General features: G+C 41.4%; 1 protein-coding gene across 1 annotated transcript in view; it reads left to right on the top strand.

The window, feature by feature from the left end:
• LOC309796161 (ribosome biogenesis regulatory protein homolog) overlaps positions 1-22,127 on the top strand; it is a gene marked incomplete at its 5' end in the record, with an annotated part of 47,878 nt that overhangs the window by 833 nt on the left and 24,918 nt on the right. The window contains 2 exons of the mRNA XM_082609215.1: positions 4,148-4,289; positions 4,899-5,038. Of these exons, the coding sequence (XP_082465341.1) occupies positions 4,148-4,289; positions 4,899-5,038 (282 nt within the window). The remainder of the gene's footprint in view (positions 1-4,147; positions 4,290-4,898; positions 5,039-22,127) is intronic.

The raw sequence follows: 22,127 nt of genomic DNA on the forward strand, positions 1-22,127 counted from the left end.
ATCTACAAAAGTGTGGGCAGGAGTTGGGAAACCATATAGGATAGTACAGAACGGAAGGCTAGTAAAAATTGCTCTATTTCCACTTCTGGGCCTGAAAGGAAGAGGAGAGGGAGTGGTCTCAATGAGAGAGTTTTGGAGAAGGGACCACCTTGACAGGAGCTGCAATCTTCAACTGAGGGACTTAGCCTACCCAAACCAATCTTACAAAGAGAAACCTGTAGGAATAAATAAATGTTCCGAAATCACTGTTCTCTCCAGTTTCCAGGTAGGGCTTCCCATTGGAGAAGCCCAATAAGAAGCCACAAGCAAGATTGTTCCTTGAGGCAATCCATGGAGGTCAGCTTCCTGGAGTAAAGAGTAGGGTAGAGAAGGGTGGAGAGTAAATATTTAGAGACATAGACTATCTTCTCCTTAAGCTAAACCTTGATCAGGGCCACTTCATTAACTTATCATGAATAATAACCATACCAAGAGATCCTTAGAATTTATGTGGTCAGCCCATTGCCCACTGTAGGCAAAAGGTCAGATCATAATTAGAAATATGTTAGTAAGCATGGACCCAGGGTAAGGGAAGCCAGAAGTAATTGATGATGTCAACATAAGATTGCCTGATATATTCATATTACAGAAGGGATGATTTCATTCCTGGGACTGGAATACTAAAAGCTAAAAAGCCCTCTGGTATCTATTTCTGCATAACAAACCACCCCAAAACTTAGTGACTTAAAGTAATAAACAATTATTTTTCATAATTCTTTAGGTTAGCTGAGTGCTTTTTCTGAGCTGGCAACTTCTTTGGGGCTAGATGGTCTAGGATGGCCTCACTGACATATATGGGGCCTCAGCTGGGATGGCTGAGATGGCTGGACAGCTAAGGCCTCTCTACAGGTAGGCTGTCATCATTCAGGAGGTTAGCCCAGGCTTGTTCACATGATGGGGAGAGAGTTCCCAGCAGCAAGGGAAGGCAAGCCCTGCTATGTAAGTGCTGTTTGAACCTCTGCTTGTGTAATATTTGCCAATATCCCATTGGCCAAACCACGTTACATTGACAAAACCAGATTCAAGGCTGGAGGATTAGATGCTACGTCTTGATGGAAGGAGCTTTCAATCTACCATACCTGTATTTCCATGTTAGAGATGGTCTATCCTGTTGGACAGGAAATACTCAGAATTTGTCGGCTTACACTCTGTCTCCCTTTCCCAACATTTGGACAATTGTGTGTGATGTTCTGCTATGTTTCTGTGGCTAACTGCAACTCCTATTCTGACTGCAGTTGCTACCAGATCTTACGGCCATCCTGTCTTTTTAAGGGCTATTAGGCAATGAGTCATAGTATTAATATTTAGTTTAATTTTCAGACAAAATTTTGTTTTTCTGGTTTCTAATTTTTTAAGGGGCTCTAAAATTTAGTCCCAAAGCATGGACAATATGTTTATGATTCCCATTTTTCAGATGATAGAACTGAGAACACAGACAGTAGAAGTTGAATTTGAACTCAAGTCTAACAGAATCCATAGCCTATTCTCTTTCCTTTATACTCAGTTACTTTTCCAAATTTATATGAAAACATTTGTAAACTACAAAGTACTATGAAATATAAAGGAACATAATCATCATCTTTATTATTATTAGAATTGTCAGTATTATTCAGAGTAGAGTCAGGGTTCATAGTGAGGTAACAGCTCTCTAAAAGACAATTTTCTTTTTTTTCTTTTCTTTCCTTCTTTCTGGCTGCTGCATTGGGTCTTTGTTGCTGCACACGGACTTTCTCTAGTTGTGTCGAGCGGGGGCTGCTCTTCATTGCAGTGTGCGGACTTCTCATTGTGGTGGCTTCTCTTGTTGCAGAGCACAGGCTCTAGGCATGTGGGCTTCAGTAGTTGCAGTGTGTAGGCTCAGTTGTTGTGGTGTGCGGGCTCTAGGGTGGGCAGGCTTCAGTAGTTGTGGCCTGTGGGCTAATTAGTTGTGGCTCACGGGCTCTAGAGCACAGGCTCAGTAGTTGTGGCGCATGGGCTTAGTTGCTCCACGGCATGTGGAATCTTCCCGGACCAGGGATTGAACCTGTGTCCCCTGCATTGGCAGGTGGATTCTTAACCACTGCGCCACCAGGGAAGTCCTGAAAGACAACTTTCGTTCTTTTCTTTTCTCTGGAGCCAGAAATTAGCACTTCATAAGACTTAGGTAAGAATCAGTCTTTAACAGAAGGATGAGTTTAATGGTTTTTCCATTCGATTAAATAGCCATTTATTCTTTTAAATTAGCTGTCATTTCAATAGGAAGGCCAATTGGTTGAGCAACTGGGCTATAAGGTGTACAAATGAAAACAACTGTGGAGCATGCATGTCTCATGTTCCCATTATACTTTACATCAGGGGCATGGACAAGCTCACAGGTTGATGAAAACTCAGTCTTTGCCTTGGAAAAATACTGTCTAATTTAGGGTCATCAACTAATATTTAATTATGACTTAACTGAGTCCCCTATAGTCAAATAGATTGAAGGTTTCTTAGTGGCAAGAACTGAGATTTTATGCTTCTTTTGTGTAGCATTTAGCACATAACACACATAATAAGTGCCTGAGAATATTTTAATTAATGAATTGATTGAAGATTGAAAGAAGTTAATGAGCAGAATTTCAGGGGGAATAGTGACTCTTTTTATAAAATACTATTGATAAACATTAATAGTTTGGATCAGTAAAGAATTTGGTGGAGCACGGGCTCTAGGCGCACAGGCTTTCAGTAATTGCAGCATGCAGGCTCAGTAGTTGTGGCGCATGGGCTTAGTTGTTCTGCAGCATGTGGGATCTTCCTGGACCAGGGCTCAAACCCATGTCCCCTGCATTGGCAGGCAGATTCTCAACCACTGCGCCACCAGGGAAGTCCCTATGTGACTTGCTTCTAATGAATAAAATATGGCAAAGCTGATGGATGTCACCCCCATGATTATGTTACACTATATAAGACTCCATCTTGCTAGCTTGTTCTCTTTCTCTCTCTTCTCCCACACCACCCCCCTTCATTGCTGGCTTTGAAGAATGAATCCTACAGCCACAAGGAAATTAATTTTTCTAATAACCTGAGGGAGCTAGGAAGTAAATCATTCCCCACTCAAGCCTCTGAATCCTGGTTGATATTTTGATTCCAGCTTTGCGAGACCCTAAACAGAGGACCACATTAAGCAATACTCTAATTTCTGATTTACAGAAATGGAGATAACAGATGCGTGTTGTTTTAAGCTGCTAATTTCACTGTAATTTGTTATGCAGTGATGGAAAATGAATACATAGTTTGGTACAGGAACTGGAATGCTGCTGTAACAAATACCTAAAAATGTGGGAGTAGCTGTGGAACTTAGCAGTAGGTAGACACTGGAAGAATTTGGAGGAACAGTATAGAGAAAGCCTAAATTGCCTTGAGCAGACAGTAGAAACCTGGAATAGGATGATTCTGCTGCCGAGGGCTCAAAAGAAGTGAGGAATATGTTACTGGAAACTGAAGGAAGGAGAATCCTTGCTATGTAGAGGCAGAGGGCTCAGAAAAATTATCACCTGCTGTTAAGTGGAAAGTGGGACTTGTAAGTGGTCAACTTGGTCATCTAGCTAAGGCGGTTTACAAGTGGAGTGTTGAAAGTGTTGTCTGATTTCTTCCTGTTGTTTATAGTAAAATGTGAGAGGAGAAAATAAATTGAGGGAAGAACAAAAATAAATGAGGACTTCATAATTTTGAAAATCCAGTCTTTTCAGATAGTAAAAGATGCTAAAATTAAGACAGTTCAGTCTAGAGAAAAAGTTGAACGGTATAACCCTACAACCTTTTGCTAAAACATCAGAAAGTTCAAAAAGTCAGAGTGTTCAGTCACACAAAGGACCTTTTCAAGAGATTAGGAGTGTGTCTCATCGATCCTCTCAATCAAACCTTTTGGGAAGCTTCTAAGCTCTCTCAGCAAAAGTTCCAGCTAGAGAAGGGATTATTTTGAATAAAATCTGTGAGTGTGTCTTTTGTCTAATGAAGTAAAGCCCACTGAAATCTACGGGACCCCCAAAGTTTCTGGGAAAACTATTTTATAATAAACACTGCCAGCTTGAACTGAAGGGGACCAAAAGAGTACAAAATGGAGGCCCTTGAATACTCAAAATTATACCGACAGGAAGCAGGCTGATAAAACTAATCAGCTGCAGACATATGCTACCTTTCATGAAAATGGAAGGATGATTAACACAGAACCAAAAGTCCAGAGGGTGGAGCTGAGAGCCATGAAGAATGATTCCCAGACTCTGAAGTCAAATCAAGTAACCTTCATTATTTGCCTGGCTAGATTTCAGAACTGCTGTGGATCATTGACACCTTTTTACTTTGCTTTTCCCCCCCTTTTGATCTGGAATGTCTATAGCTATAATGCTGTGCTCATGTCATTGTATGTTGGATGTGTTGGGAGCACATCGTTGGTCTCTAGTTTTACATGTCCACAGATGGAAAGCAATTATGGCCCAGGAGCTGTACTTAAGAGATTAGAGCCAGTAGCTTCCTTCACCCTTGGACTTGATTTAGATTACAGTATGGGATGTTGGACTTTGAGCTGATGCTATAATGGGATGAGATTTTTGGGAACCTTTGAACATGGATAAATGTATTTTCTGTGTCAGAGAGACATGGATCATCACTGGGGACCCAAAGGGCAGACTACAGAAGACTTGAAGGTGGCTCCTATGATCCCCACCTCTTTATGTTCATATCCTTTGATAATCTCTCACCCTCCTCTTGAGTGTAGCTGAAACCTGTGACTTACTTCTAACCAATAGAATATGGCAAGGTGATGGATTGTCACTCTCGTGATTGTGTTATGTTATATAAGACCCCATTTAGCTTGCAGTCTCTCACTCCATTGCTGGCTTCACTAGTGTGAAGCAAGTTTTCATGAATCCTATGACCACGAGGCAATGAATTCTGCCAACAACTGGAAGGAACTTGGAAGCAGATCCTTCTCCATTCAAGCCTCTGATGGGAACCCCATCCTGGCTGACACCTTGATGGCAACTTTGTGAGACAATAAGCAGAGGACCCAGTTAAGTCGTGCCCGGACTTGTGACCCACAGAAACTGTGAGATAATGAATGTGTGTTGTTTTAAGCTACTAAGTTTGTGGTCATTTGTTATGCAGAAAAAGAAAACGAATACAGTCAGATTTTCCATTGCTGTATTTTAGTCACCATTCCTATTCAGGTAAACCACAGGGAAAATATGAGATCATATTTGCCTTCCATTTTTAAACTTTTATTTTCGTTTCTTTATTATCCACACTCTGCACTTTTGGACATTGGGAGCTGAAGCTGAATTTCCTGACCCTTAGAGCGGCGGTTCTCACATTTTAGCATACATCAGAATCACCTGGGGAGCTTTTTAAAACACAAAGTGTTTTAGACCCTAGAGTTTCCCATTCAGTAGGTACTGAGTGCGACTCAAGAATCTACATGTTTAATAAATTCCCAGTGATGTTGATGCTGCTGGTTCAGGGCCAATATTTGAGAACAACTGTCTTTACTCTAGTTCTTCTTTCTATGGCCTCCATGATATACACTTTTTGCAGTTTGCTGTGACCCCTTTTCTCATGGTGATTGATATTATAGGCTGCTGGAATTTCCAGGTTCTGGCTGGCAGTTGCTATGGCAACACACCCAGGGTTGCCCTGTACTTGAGGCCCTGAGTGAGGACAGCACCAGATGAATCACTGGCATAAGTGACTTGTAAGTGGCATGGACATTTCTCTCAAGTTGTCCATTTCCTTCCGTAACCTTACCCCTGGTCCTTTCCTGTTTTGGTAATGTGTTTTTGGAGTCTCACCCAAGATTCTTCTCTATAATATGATAAAAAACAAAGCCTTAGATTTATGTTGTTCTTCACATTTATAAAACAATGTCTTTTCTATCACAAAACTGGATTTTATTAACATAACAACTTTACGAGGCATGCTGCGGAGGCCTTATTATTCCTGTTAACAGATAATGAATATAAGGCTCAAAGACATTCAGAGATAATTAAGATCCAAAGTGACACAAGGTAGAAAGTGGAAGAGGAAAGTCTGGAACCCAGAACATTGTGCTGGTATTGCCCAGGGCTCTGGCAGGAAACAGATGGCACACTCAAAAGGATGACTAAAGACAGCTTAACAAGGAGAACTAACAAGAGATAGTAAAGTGCCCCAGGGCAAGAAACTAGCCCTGATGGTAAAGAGGAGATAGTGGTTAATGTCACCTGGAAAGAGAGATGTAGCTACAGCTGTAGCTATAGGAGAAGGACAGCCATCAGGAGCTGTGGCCTTCAGTGGAAGAATGCAGCCACTGCCAACCCACGGACCAGCAGGAAGTGGGCGGTGCTATAAATAACACAACTTCTCTCCCCAGAACATGATGGAGACTTAAGATGAGGCAGAGACATTTTGCCACTGCTGTCTGATTAGGAGGTCATTGCAGATGTTTGAACAGGGAGTGATACATGAAAATGGGGTATTAGTAGAATTGGCCCGGCAGCATGATACAGGGCAAATCGGAGGGAGGAGAAGTTGGAGGCACAGAGATCAGTTAAAAGGTTCCTATAGAACTTAGAACATCTTCCATTTCTGTCCACACTGCAGTGGTCCTGAACAGAGTGGTCAAGGAAAGACACATAAGAGCTGTGGAGGGTTGTCACTCCTCCATCCCTAGGACCTGTTTGTTTAAGAGAATTATCCTTCTATACATGGTTATGCGATACTGAGCTTGAAGTCCTTTTCAGGTTTTAAGTGGGGGTATGACTGTCCTTTGGGTTTTGGTTTGGGTTCCTGAAGAGCAGACACAGCGAGATAAGGATTTGAGTGTAAGTAATTTTATTAGGGAGGTCCAGAGAATACCAGCAGGGAACTAGTGAAGTGAGGGAGGGAAAGCAAGAAAGGAGGAATTATCAATCCAACTATCACATTGAGTGACAGGTGCTAATTCCATGGGTAAATTCTGGGAACTAGTATAATACACACATCTCAGAAACATCCCACTTGAGAGGCAAAGGATTTAGTCTATTTGTATACCAACTCCTGAGCATCACTGGTTGAGAGTTGCCCTTGGGGAGTGCTAATTCCTGACACTTCCAGCCTGCCACAAGCACAGGCAGAGTGACCATCTGTGGTTCTGCAAATGGCCTCCTGACCCAGAGATGCAAATGCTGGCAGTCGGGAGTCATTTTGAAGGCAAGGAACTGGATATGGGCGGGGCATCGGCAGCACCTGCTACATTGTCATTTGCAGGATAGTACTCATCAGCTCTATGGTCTCTACCCACTTAATACGGTGCCCGAAACCGCCACGTCCAAATGGAATTCTGCTTGACACAAAATCAAGCCAACATGGTTGTTTTGAAGGTTATGGCATTGTTGGGCAAATACAATATTGGGCAGTGGAATTTGTAGTTAAACACAGGAGATAAACTTGGATGCTTTTTTAAGGTTCCAGGAGTGGGGGAAAGATATTACCAAATGAGTGGGAGATTAATGTAGCTAACATATCAGTTGGTAGTTAACAAATGATTTGTACCCAGGATCCTAAGCTGTCAATCCAAAAGCAAAAGAGGAACACAATACACAAGGAAAGTAGCCAGAAAGAACTCATCCTGCTTTGCATAGAATGTCTGTATATTGCTCTAACTAGGCTGCAAAAGATACCTAATAGCCCTGACTCCACTTCAAAAACAAAAAGCTTCAAAGTGGTGTCATTTTCCATCCAGTTTCAGAACAGCCAATCGTCTCATGACTTACACTGAGTTTGTATCTACTGATTCAGCCAGGACATCTGCCCTGCTCTACATGAGAGCACTCAGCATGATCTTGAATCCACACAGACACAAGTTTTTTTTTTTTTAAATGAAGCAGGGCTTCCCTGGTGGCACAGTGGTTGAGAGTCCGCCTGCCAATGCAGGGGACGCGGGTTCGTGCCCCGGTCCGGGAAGATCCCACATGCCACGGAGCAGCTGGGCCCGTGAGCCATGGCCGCTGAGCCTGCACATCCGGAGCCTGTGCTCCACAACAGGAGAGGCCACAACAGTGAGAGGCCCACGTACCACAAAAAAAAAAAAAAAAAAAAAAAGAGGCAGAGGGAAGCATTTTCTGGGCCACACTGTGCTGAATTATTTACTCCCGGCCTGGGATTCAGAGAGCTAGCTCTTTCTCAGCCTTGAATTTTACTGCAATACAAAGGTATAAAATAAGTAAATAAGGAGAGAGAGGAAATAAATTCCTTGGAGACCTACTGGCATATGAAGTATCGTTTGAAATGGAGCCTGATGCTGAAATAATTGTGTCATTTTAGAGTGCAATACTAAGATGCTCACAACTATGGTTAAATGCTGGAGCAAAGCACAATTTTGCAGCAATAAATGTGTGGCCATTTGTTTAAGCAGAAGAAATGAACCCAAAATTTCATGGATTTATTTAATTAAGCATCCCAAAATTTAGATACTGACTTCAGAAGAATGCCTTCAAGCATTATGAGCAAAATAATAATAAGCACAGGTAATATAAATGAGGATATCTCCATTGCTTCTGAGATCAGGGTGAGGAGAGAATGGATACAGTATAGGTTGGAAAGTATTTATATGCCGTAAAGGAGAGCAGTCCGCCTCCATTCAGGATCTGTGTCCTGGAAGGGATAATGGATGTTCCCAATGTATTCTGAAGGGGCTGTAATCATGTAATCACATAAGCATAAGGTAACTTAGTTTTGGTCTCCCACTACTCCTTTACATTTATTCAGAAGGATAATTCCTTCCGAGCCTCTAGACAAGAGCCGCATTTCTTTTTTGGAGTGCTTAGGTAATAAAAATTCCTGTGGCCACTTTAAGCCCAAAACACATTCTCTTTTTTGTGATTATCAGTAACGATCATTTCCAGGTCCAGGTAATGATCACAACTTTAAACATGATTTGATTCTTTTTTTTTCTTCTTCTTCTTCTTCCTTTTGGTCTCACCACACAGCTTGCGGGATCTCAGTTCCCCGACCAGGAACTCAACCCGGGCCATGGCAGTGAAAGCACAGATCCTAACTACTAGACCACCAGGGAATGCCCAAACATGACTTGATTCTGATAGGAAGCCTGGAGCAGGGATTGGGTGGGGAGAGAGAAGGTCAGCTTTTTATCTGGAGAAGAAAAAGCAGGGCTTCTTTTTTCTTCTCCAAGCTGGTCACCTGGTTCCTCACCCCTCCTTCATTGGTATGTGGGGAAGGAGAAGGACATGGAGAAAGACGGCCCTTTAGCAACTAGATCACTTATGAGCCCTTTCTTCTATGAGCCTGATTGGCATGAAACGCTCTTTTCTTCTTGAATGCTTTTGTGAGGTTTTTGGAGATCCCTCCCCCAACCAAATGCTGGGAATCTCTCATCTGTAGTTCCCTTATCTCAGGTGATGGACTCTCTCCTGTCTCATCTCTTTGCTGTTTTCTCAGTTGCTGGCTGCCCTCTTAGGTTCATCATTAGCTTTATTCTCTGGAGATCCTTTCACTCTTCCAAGCAGGTCCTCCTGAATAGTTCTTAAATTGATCCTATGCTGCTTGTTCGTTCTGTCTCTGTCTCTGTCTCTCTCTCTCTCTCTCTCACACACACACACACGCACACACACACACACACACACACACACACACACTGGTTCAAACCCATTTCCCAGCAAACACTTATGCATCCTTTTCTCCAATAAATTCCAGGAGCATTGGTCAATCCCAATGCAGCCACTCACCACAACAGCCAGTGTATCCATTCCAGATATGAGGTAGACATTAACCCACTGTGTCTCCCCCTCAAACGTTAGGCAACACATATTACCCTGCCAAAGGGTCTCCTTAAAGCCCCTCTCTCTTGACTTGAGGTCAAGGCACTTCATGGCCTTTTCAACAGAGCTTTCTTAAATAAATCATATCTAAGAAAATCTTCGTCTAAACTCTAACCCTCAACGCTTTTTCCCCATACTGTGAGTCAGAGTCACAAAACTCATAAAATTGGTTTGGAGCCATTTCTTTCTACAAATCCTATAGAAAAGTCTATCTCACAAGTCATTTTGGTATCTGGTATCTATTAGTGTCTCGGCAGAAATTTCGATTTTAACATCCAGTTACAAAATAAACAGTGTGAGGAGGCTATTTTTTCCCCTCAGCCAACACTTGGAAGTACCCACAGACTCAGCAATAAGGAACCCTTCTCTGGTAGTTTTGGATTTGCAGAAAGCTTCAGAATCACTTTTTACTGAAGGCTAGTGTGTTGACAACATTTATTGGGAAACCACCAGGTGCCCTCAAGATAGCTATGATGTGTAAAATACCATTTCTGTTTTTTTCCCCAGGAAAAGAACTAGGGATACAGAAAGATGAAGTGGCTTGCCTAGAGACATTAATGAGTTGTTAGAACTTGAGAAAGAACTTTATTATTGTGTGATCAGCCAACTGACTACGCCTGTTAACAAACATGTGAGAAGTCAACCTAGTAACTTCTTTCCGTCCCACAGACCCATAGGCTGAGGTTGATCTGAAAGATAGGACTGTCGGTGATCTAGGATCAGAAGAGTCAAGGAAAGTCTGGAAATTTCGTCCTTGGAGCAGAAAGTAAAAGCCTTCAGGAGCCAGAAGAGTACCAAAGATGGAGGGCAAAAGATCATTGGATTAAATCATATCAGCAGACTGGACTTCAGAAGAATGAATGCACCAGGGACAAGAAGAACTTAAAGTTACAGCAAAGTTCCTTCGTCTTGGAGGGTTCTTTCACATTTCTTGCTCAAACATGAACCACCCTCATGAAGAGGAGATCTACCTTGGAGATGACCACAACTCACTCCTCTCAGGAGACCTCAGATGTCTACTGAGGAGCTCACTGGCCTAGCTTTCTGCTTCCCCACTTACATCCATCTTGCTTCAGATGAACCTTCCCATGCTCAACCTTCCCATTCTCTCTCTCTCTCTCTCTCTCTCTCTCTCACTCAGAGAATGGCAGCTACTCATTAAACCTTTTCCTTGACTTCCTGAGCACACCCCTGGATCACATGTTCAAGCATCTCTTGAGATTTGGTGTGGTCATGTGACTAAGTCCTAGCATGGCATTGGGAACAGTTGTGTACCACTGTCATATCTGGCCCATAATATCCTCCCACATGTTACCCTCCATGTTGTTTCCCTTTCTACCGACTTGATGCAAATGAACTCAGCAAGCTTGGAAGCTACATGCTGCATATGTGTCTAACATCATGGAAGAAGCCCGGGTCTCTGAATCACTACTTGGAGGATTGCTGCCCACCAAGTGGACCACCCATTTTGGACTTAACATGAGCAAGAAACAACTATTATGTTTGAAGCATAACATATGTTTGGATTTATATGTTACAGCATTTAGGGTTACCTTAACCAATACAGATACCCTGAGAAAAGTTGTTGGACTCATATACATCTCAGCTTGGGTTTTAGCTGAGAAGTTTAGAATAAATATTGTAAATGACTTTGAACTTCTTTAGGGCAGAGTCCATATTCTAGTTATCTTTGTATCCTCCTAATGATAGTTCTTGAAAGAATATCACATATAGTAGGAATTCAATAGCTATTTGTTTAAAATGTTCAAGTCTTAAACAGAAGTATTGGCTGTGAAAATATTGATGAGCCCTTATTGGGCTAAATGAAGCCATATTAAATAAATGAATGAATGAGTGAATAAATGGTATAGTTTGGTGGAAATAAGTCCCACCTGAGGAGTTACAGAGAAATTTGCTCATCTGTAAACTGAAGATTATAACATATTGCCCTTATTATCAAATCAGACAATAGACTTCCAGGTATTTAATATCTAAATTTCTAAGTGCTAGACACACGCAAGCTCTCCAGTATAATTTGAATATGTTACTTTATGTTTTGGTATTATGTTGGCAGTATGCTGATAATAGAGTTGAAGCTCAAGGAAAGAGAGTCAGCTGTGAAGCACTTTTGAACATCTTGGAGAAAATTAAAAAGTTGTATTTGTGTCCTAAAGACTTTAGACCTCTCAAAATTCCAAATCTTATCAATTTTTAGGCAAAATAATGCCTGCCATTTGCCACTGGACCCAAGAGAGCATCTTTGCATCAACAGTGCCCAGCAATCATGAGCATATATTTTGCCTTCTCTATCTCCCTAGGGAGTACCTGCCACTTCTTAGGTTCCTGCTTAGTGATCAGAGTCAGAAAAGAATTAGGCAACACTACCATGCCAACTACTATGGAAGTTCATTCAGTTCCATATTACCTGATTGAAATGTCAGAGTGTTTGAACACTGGCAGCCACATGAAAAGACGTTTGGACATGTCTGGAACAAAGCTGGCAGAGAACGACCAGAAGAAATGTTCCTGTAAAATGAAGAACATCCAGTGATCGAGGGAATGGTTCTGTGTTGACTTTTTGTCAGAAGTCTGAGAATGCGGATTGGACAAAAGTGTCAGCCCAGTGTGCCCAATGGTAATGGTAACCCCTCACCAGCTGAAGTTGGGAGATATATGCAGCGGGCTTCAATGGCTGCACTCATCACTGAAAGAATATTTCTTGTATTGGCTGGGCAAGCAACCATCACCAGGGGTCAAGAGATTTCCTGTGAGTTCAATGTAAGATCACCCCTCCTTTAGTTCCCCAGTTACATCAGAAAGAGAAAGCCTGCAGTTAGGAGCAAGGTTTCCTTTATACAGGCTTCATTCTCCACCAGTAAGAGGGAAGGGATAGCTTCCCAATTCCATATATTCCCATCACCCCTCTTGAATGCCTGATCTTACAGGCACTATCTGCTTTGGAACATCAAGTTTTATATTCCTGTTCATGTCAGTCACCAGGAAAAATGAAAGGCTCCAGACCCTCTCCCATCCCCTGGCGTCTAATCTCCTTATGGCTCTAAACATTCCTTTTTCTGTCACTATCTCCTCTCCCTCTGCTCCATCTCCTGAAAGGACTGGAACTTTCTGTCAGGCATCTATCAATCGTCAGCCAAGTCCCCTATATCCCCTCACACTTCCTTGACTATTCCCTTCATTTTCTTGCTCCAGCTGAAACTTACCTCTGCTCGGTGGAGGCTGTTTTCCCTCCCAGACCCTTCATATCACTGGGTCTAGATGTGAGGTAGTGTCATCCTTCCTTCATTATCTCTTTCAGATTATTCTTCCTTACTCCTTCCTAAAACTACACAGCTGGGATGACCTCCATATTGCTAAATCTAGCAGTCCATTCTGAGTCTGCATTTTACTTGGTAGATCAGCAGCATTTTACCCAGTTGAGCACTCTCTTCCTGTTGACACACTTTCTTCACTTGGTTTCCAGGACAACACACTCTCCTGCTTGCTTGCTATCTTAGTTGCTTCTTCCCCATCCCTTTGCTGTTTCCTCCTCATCCCACTGACCTCTAAATGAAGCCTCAGGGCTTAATCATTGAACTTCTCCTTTCTGGATACACTCACTGCCTTGATGGTCTCATTCAATCTCATAATTTTCTATACTCTCTATATGCCCATGAGTCCCTACCTTATATCTCCATCTCAGACCTTCTCTTGAACTTCAGATATATCCATCTGGGTGCCTGCCTGACATCTCCATCTGGATGTTAATAGGCATTTCCCATGCAAATTAACTGAGCTTCTGATCTTTTTCTCCAAACCTCTTCCTATTGAAGTCTCCCTCCCACCATCAAAGTCAGTTTATGACAATTCCAATCTTCTAGTCATTCAGGCCAGAAACCTTGAAGGCATCCTTGACTCTTTTCTTTTTCATACTGCACATCAAATTCATCAGAAAATCCTGACGGATCTTCTTTCAAAATATATCTGCCATCTGACCAGTTCTTACCAGCTTTACTACTATAACTCTGGCCCAAGCAACTGTTATTTCTCACTTAAATTGCTTCAATAGCCTCTGTTACTTCTGTCCTTGTCTCTTTTGTTTCTATTCGAAACATAGCAGCCAAAGTAATCCTATCAAACATAAGTGGAACCTATCGTTTCTTTGCTTACAACCCTACAATGACTTCCTAGCACACACTGTGTAAAAGTCAAAGTCCCTACAATAATCTGTCAGGCCTTACGAGTTCTAGTCAGTCACCAAATCTCTAACCTCATGTCCTACCACTCAAGACCCCAAAGCTTTCTTGTCATTTTCTGACCATTCCAGGCACACTTCTGCCTTAGGGCCTTTGCATCTGCTCTTTGCTCTGCATAGAATATTCCTTCTCTAAGTATTCATATGGCATACCCCCTCACCTCCTTCAGGTCTATCTAAAATGCAATCATCACTCCATTTCTGACACACTCTATCTCCATTCCCTGCTTTATTTTTCACCTCAGCACTTATTGCTATCTATAAGTAGCAATACTAGATATTTTACTTATTTATCTTATTGATAGTTGGCCTCTTCCACTGAAATGTAACTGGCACTTGGGTAGGGATTTTGGCCTATTTTATCCACTGTTGTATACCTAGGACCTTGAAGCATGCTGGTACATAGTATGTAGTCAATAAATATGTGTGGAAATAATTACCTTACAACATACCAAGTGCATAGTAGGTGTTTAGAAGGTGTTCATTGAATATTGTGTAACTTCTCTTCATTGACCAGAAATCCAGTACAGGACCCCTCCTGCCCCCAGAATCTTAGTTAACACCTTAGCCAGTGACCCACATTCAGAATCTATATCCTTCTTCAAATGCAGCTTCCATGAGCATTACCTGGGTTGTGTCACCATCTTGCTCACACATCAGCTAGCATTCTACCCATACTTACCATGTGGTTTGAGTTACAGTGACACTTTATATTATAGCATTTCTTTCTTTAGTGTTCATATTTAGGGTCTGAAATAGTACCAGGAGACTACAATCATTCTGGAAGAACAAGGTTGAGATCTCAGCAATAGTCATAATGGATCAGACCATTCCCAAATGACCTCTAAGTCAGTCTAATTGTGAACTGGCCCCCATGATTTGGAGAACTGCTGGGAGACAAAATCATGACCAGAGCTCTAGAGCCTTACTATTCCTTTGGGTGCCCAGAACCTCTTAGGAACAGATTATTATAGCTTTAATGTCATTAACCTTTATTGAGTTCTTACAATGTGCCAGGCACGGTCCTGTGCACTTTACATGATTAACTCATAGAAGTCTCTCAACAACCTAATGAGGTGGGAGCTATTCTTATCCTCATTTTATAGGTGAGAAAACTGAAGCCCAGAGAGTTCAGCGACTTCTGAAGTCACATAGTTTGAAAGTGGAAGAGATTGGATTCCAACTCAAACAATAATCACAGCCAGTGTACCATGGGACGTTGTAGTCCAGACACTATCAAGCTGTGATCTAGATCGAGGAGTCCTAATCATACCACTTCCTTCTCTAGTAGATGAGAGAAAAGGAGCAGGAACTAAGTCTCCCACCCTGACTGTGTGGGAATTGGCCTTTCTTGCTTCATGTACATTGAAATGGTGGGTGGGGGTCCATTCCCAGCTTTTGGTGTCAGACAAACAAAGATGAGATGCACTTTTCCACCTTTCACACCAGCTCATACTTTAATGGTTGGAAATTTCAAATCACATCCCAGGCTTCTTGGAACTCAAAATTGAGTTATCTGACTCTGTAAAATGTAACTTTTTCACTTAAAATGATTTGCCCAAAGGGCCTCTGGGATTTCAAGTATACTTAAAAGCAACAACTGTGGTGAATCACAGAAGCATAAGGGATTGCATCTCCGCTGGAGAACACACAGGATGTTTTAAAGAGAGGGGGAAATGTTTGAAGTTTAACAAGCTTTGAGTTTCATCCCACCCACCACATCTGAAAACTATTCGAGTCATTTGATTAAGGCAGACTACAGCTGGATTCCCTCATTCCGGGTGTTCTTGTGGCTTTATTGCCTTGACATTGAGATGCTATCTCTATAGGAACGTTTGCACCAATATCTGCTAACCCCTTTTTACAGGAATCAGGAAGAGCCCATTTTCCAAAGGCTATCTGGAGGAGGGTGGCTGGGGGTGGCTGGGAGCAACTACCCCATCAACAGAAGGCTAGACTTCTTATAGCAGTAGATACAGCTCTGGACAAAACAGAGACGGGGAATAGGCTTATCCAGGCGCTGAGCTGCTTTCAAAAAAGTTCCAATAATATATTAATAATTCTATAATTAATATAATTTGACTTTAGGAAAATTACTTAACCTCTCTAATTAGGTGTTACTTTTGTTACTATTAAATGGGGATAACAATAGCTACCTAGGAGGGTTATGGTGAGGATTAAATGAGAAAATACTTATAAGGTGCTGGGGACAGTGCTGGACACATAACAAGCATTCAGTAAATGTAAGTTATTGCTATTATTGTGTTGTTATTGCCTGTCCCGCAAATGTCCATTGTTCTTTACTATTTATTAAAACCTGCTTTCAATGAATTTGGTAAAGTAGCAGGATACACAATTAATGCACAGAAACCTCTTGCACTCCTATACACTAATGATGAAAAAACTGAAAGAGAAATTAAGGAAACACTCCCATTTACCATTGCAACAAAAAGAATAAAATACCTAGGAATAAACCTACCTAAGGAAACAGAAGACCTGTATGCTGAAAACTATAAGACACTGATGAAAGAAATTAAAGATGATACAAACAGATGGAGAGATATACCATGTTCTTGGATTGGAAGAATCAAAACTGTGAAAATGACTATACTACCCAAAGCAATCTACAGATTCAATGCAATCCCTATCAAACTACCAAGGGCATTTTTCACAGAACTAGAACAAAAAAATTTCACAATTTGTATGGAAACACAAAAGACCCCGAATAGCCAAAGCAGTCTTGAGAAAGAGAAACAGAGTTGGAGGAATCAGGCTCCCTGACTTCAGACTATACTACAAAGCTACAGTAATCAAGACAGTATGGTACTGGCACAAAAACAGAAATACAGATCAATGGAACAGGATAGAAAGCCCAGAGGTAAACCCACGCACCTAGGGTCACTTTATCTTTGATAAAGGAGGCAAGAATATACAATAGAGAAAAGACAGCCTCTTCCATAAGTGGTGCTGGGAAAACTGGACAGCTACATGTAAAAGAATGAAATTAGAACACTCCCTAACACTATATACAAAAATAAACTCAAAATGGATTAAAGACCTAAATGTAAGGCCAGACGCTATCAAACTCTTAGAGGAAAACATAGGCAGAACACTCTATGACGTACATCACAGCAAGATCCTTTTTGACCCACCTCCTAGAGAAGTGGAAATAAAAACAAAAATAAACAAATGGGACCTAATGAAACTTCAAAGCTTTTGCACAGCAAAGGAAACCATAAACAAGACGAAAATACAACCCTCAGAATGGGAGAAAATATTTGCAAATGAAACAACTGACAAAGGATTAATCTCCAAAATTTATAAGCAGCTCATACAGCTCAATATCAAAAAAACAACCCAATCCAAAAATGGACAGAAGACCTAAATAGACATTTCTCCAAAGAAGATATACAGACTGCCAACAAACACATGAAAGAATGTTCAACATCACTAATCATTAGAGAAATGCAAATCAAAACTACAGTGAGGTATCACCTCACCCCAGTCAGAATGGCCATCATCAAAAAATGTAGAAACAATAAATGCTGGAGAGGGTGTGGAGAAAAGGGAACCCTCTTGCACTGTTGGCAGGAATGTAAATTGATACAGCCACTGTGGAGAACAGTATGGAGGTTCCTTTAAAAACTAAAAATAGAACTGCCCTACAACCCAGCAATCCCACTACAGGGCATATACCCTGAGAAAACCATAATTCAAAAAGAGTCATGTACCACAATGTTCACTGCAGCTCTATTTACAATAGCCAGGACATGGAAGCAACCTAAGTGTCCATCGACAGATGAATGGATAAAGAAGATGTGGCACATATATACAATGGAATATTACTCAGCCATAAAAAGAAACGAAATTGAGTTATTTGTAGTGAGGTGGATGGTCCTAGAGTCTGTCATACAGAGTGAAGTAAGTCAGAAAGAGAAAAAAAATTCTGTATGCTAACACATATATATGGAACCTAAAATAAAAATGGTTCTGAAGAACCTAGAGGCAGGACAGGAATAAAGACACAGAGGTAAAGAATGGACTTGAGGACACGGGGAGGGGGCTGGGATGAAGTGAGAGAGTGGCATGGACTTATATATACTACCAAATGTAAAATAGATAGCTAGTGGGAAGCAGCCACATAGCACAGGGAGATCAGCTTGGTGCTTTGTGACCACCTAGAGGGGTGGGGGGGAGACGCAAGAGGGAGGAGATATGGGGATATATGTATATGTATAACTGATTCACTTTGTTATAAAGCAGAAACTAACACACCATTATAAAGCAATTATACTCCAATAAAGATGTTTTTAAAAAACTGCTTTCAGATGTTTTGTTCACCTAAGAAGTAAATGAAAATAATTCAGTCTTACCTCCTTTCCTAAATTCTTGATCAGCACCTGACATGGAACTCAGAGAGCAAGGATAATAAATTACGGGTCCTCCCCAGAAGCAAGTTTGTTCCAGGCATGTCTGGCCCTCCACAATGAGGCTACAATATAGTGGAAAGAGTGCTCGCTTTGGGGCCAGATTTGCAGGTCAAATATAAGGAAACCTATATAACTTTGGAACCTTGGAAAAGTCACTTCCACTCCTTGGGCCTCCTTATAACAGATGAAAAAACTTAGGGGGTCTTAGATCAGTGTTCTTCAAATCTTTTTTTGGCCATAGAACTATTTATTCAAATCAACTCTCACAGGGAAATACCATGTGTACATCAGATGAAATGGATTTGGGAGGTGAGTTTCTGGAGCTCCTCTCCCCAGGCCTTGGGAGGCTTCTGTGACTCCCTAGGCAATGCAAAATATGCAGTAGTACTGCATACTACTCAACTACAGGATCGCCAAAATCCCTTCTGGGTCTGATGTCCTAGGCACGTTACCTTCTTTCCTTAAACATCAGGCTGGATTCCCATCATCCTCTGAACCTGCTCTGCTTATACCTACCTTTCATCTTGAGGTTCCTCATACTTGAAAGGTATTCTGGTTTCTCCTTCCCATTGGATCTATATCAGTGGTCACAGTCTCTCACCCTTAGACCATTTTAATGGCAGACTTCTTGCAATTAATCACAATGTTAAAAATATATATATTAAAATATCTCTAAGTGAACATGCGTTCTCCAGTTCCTGGTAGGCCCCACTACTCCCTACTACTTGCTCTCATCCAAGTCAAGCATGTATATTACTTGCCTGGCTCCCAAAGGCATCCGAATTTGTGATGTCAGATCTGTCACATGTCATTCAAGGTCCTGCTCAGGTTTAGCTTTCAGATTCCTCTTGTACCTCTCAGCTCTAGAATCTTCTTGTACTTACAGTATGGTTGTAAAGATAAAAATAACAAAAACAAAAAAAGTAGAGAATAACTTAGAGTTTAATTTTGGAGAACTAATTATAAAAAAGAGAGCAGCTGGTCAACTTCTTCTGGCTCTCTTACGACAACTTACAACAAATATGCAATCTTTTCTTGATTGAGTAGTCAAATATATGTTCATGGAGTAGAATTAATTTGAAAATATTTGGTTTAATATTTATAATCCGCAGTATATTAAGGTGACACTAATTTCAATTTTAAAAAGTCTCGAATCTTCAAAGGCTTAACAGAATAGAATTTAATTTCTTACATACAAGCCCAGTGTGGGTGTACTTAGTATATGGATAGCTTTTTAAAAAGTTTTATTTTAAAAGAATTTTAGGCTTATAGAAGAATGACAAAGACAGTGCAGAGAGTTCTCAGCTACCATTTCCCCAGTTTTTCCTAATATTAACATGTTATATAATTGTGCATTTATTAAAACTATGGAATTAACATTGATACAGCCCTATTAACTAAACTACAGACTTTAATCAGATTTCACCAGTTTTTCCACTAATTTGCTTTTCCTGCCCCAGTGTCCAACCCAGAATACCACATCGCATTTAGTTGGCATGTCTCTTTAGTCTCCTGCAATCTGTGACAATTTCTTAGTCTTTACTTGTTTTTCATGATCTTGGCATTTTTTTTTTTCAATAGTACACAGTAGTAGTTATTTGGTGAAAAATCAGCCTTTTCATATTTAAAAAGCTCTATTGAGGAATATTCAACATTCAACAAACTGCACACATTTAAAGTGTACAATTTGATACATCTGACATACATGTATCATATATATATATATATATATATATATATATATACCGATGAAATTATCAAGAAATACACATATCCATCACCCCCAAAAGTTTCTTCATGCCCCTCTGTTATTCCTCCTTCCCATTCCTCTTTATTTGGCTTCCTGAACTCAGTCTAATTATTTTATGATTCATCCATGCTGTTTCATGAATCAACAGTTGTTGGAGGAGGTCACGCAGAAGATGTGACTGTCAGTTGACCCCTGAGCTTGACCTGGGCATGTGTTCTGCTTGCCTCCAGGCACTAGAAGCTGCCTCAAGGAACCAGCCTTGAGATAGTAATGTGTTGTTGAGACCATCTGGATGGTATACATGACTGAATCCCATTAAGAGCTCTATATAAACTTTAAGATTCTGGTGGGCAGGTGCGGAGATCTACTCGTCTTGTGGCTGCCCCAGATAAGCCTCCTAGGTAAGTTCCCTTGCTTATTAAAGCTGCCACCTACTGAGCTAGAGTAATCTGCCTCTTTCTTTGGTCTCTCCTTGCCTTGAGGGGGCCAGGTTGAGAACCAAAGGTTGGCAAACCAGCCAAGGAGACAAGACGTGGGCTTTGAAAAAGAGGCATTCGAGGGGAAAATCCTGAGTTGACCATCGACCTCTATGTGGGGAGGGGTGGCCCATATGTTAGATGCTTGTGGACTGTCATGTGAGTACAGGGACTCCCTGAGTGCGAGCTGGTCTGATGCACTTGTTGGAGGGGCTGCACGTGGCCCCCTGCGGCAAAGAAGGGGACACTTGGTTACGCAGTGGGTTGACCTTGCTGTGGGAAGGTCGCTGGACACCAATACCCAGCTAGAGGCAGAAGCTCAAGTTAGAAAAGTGGAAGAAGAGCTGTGGTCAGAGTTTAGAAGGAGGTGCGATGGTCCACTGCATTGCTAGCTTCGGGGCTGGTGGACAAGGTGGCAGAATAGGATGTAAGTTGGAGAACGTAGAATGCCGTTTTGCAAAGCTAGGCGGGCATCTCCCAAGCAGGGCTACTATTTGAGTTAGATGTGTCTGTGACTCCGGATGCTACAGCTTGGGCACCGTGAGAGACAACAAAAGGAGAAAGGACCGCTAGGATGTTGATCTCAGCTCTGGAAGGGCGCAGAAACCTGATACATCCCCACAGAGCAACAGCTAGTAGGTCCTGTAGAGTTTGTGGATCCTCCAAATGCCCCCACCCCTATTCCTATGGTGGTGGCGGTCCCTGTGGCCAGTAGAGAAGGAGTGGAAGAAATTCCCACTGGTGCCTGGTATACACATGCCTGGAAATAGGAACGAACTGTAGCAGCTAATGGGGCTGAACTCAGAGTGGTTTGGCTGGGGATTGCTCATGAGCCCTGGTAGATTCCACCATATTTGCTACATAGGTGATCATATGACAGTTTTACTTCATTTTCAATCTTTTTTTTTTTACTAGACAAAAACTTTATTTTTTTTACATACATATGTATTTGGGTTTTTTTTCAGATTCTTTTCCCTTATAGGTTATTACAAAATATTGAGTATAGTTCCCTGTGCTATACAGTAGGTCCTTGTCGGTCATCTATTTTATATATAGTAGTGTGTATATGTTAATCCCAAACTCCTAATTTATCCCTCTCCCCCTGATCTTGGCACTTTTGAAAACAGATGGTTTGTAGAACGTCCAGCAATTTGAGTTTGTCTGAGGTGTTCTTGTGATTCGACTAGGGTTATGGAATTTGGGGAAGAAAAACTTCTTCTCATTACATCATGTTAGGGGATACATAATATACACATGACTTATCACCAATTATGTCTCCTTCCATCGCCTTGGTTAAGACAGTGTCTGCCAGTTTTCTCCATTGGAAAGTTACTATTTTTTCCATTCCACACACTATTCTTCTCAAGCAAGTCATCA

Source organism: Mesoplodon mirus (assembly GCF_964341445.2).
Source record: "Mesoplodon mirus genome assembly, chromosome: X".
NCBI classification, from domain to species: domain Eukaryota; kingdom Metazoa; phylum Chordata; class Mammalia; order Artiodactyla; family Ziphiidae; genus Mesoplodon; species Mesoplodon mirus.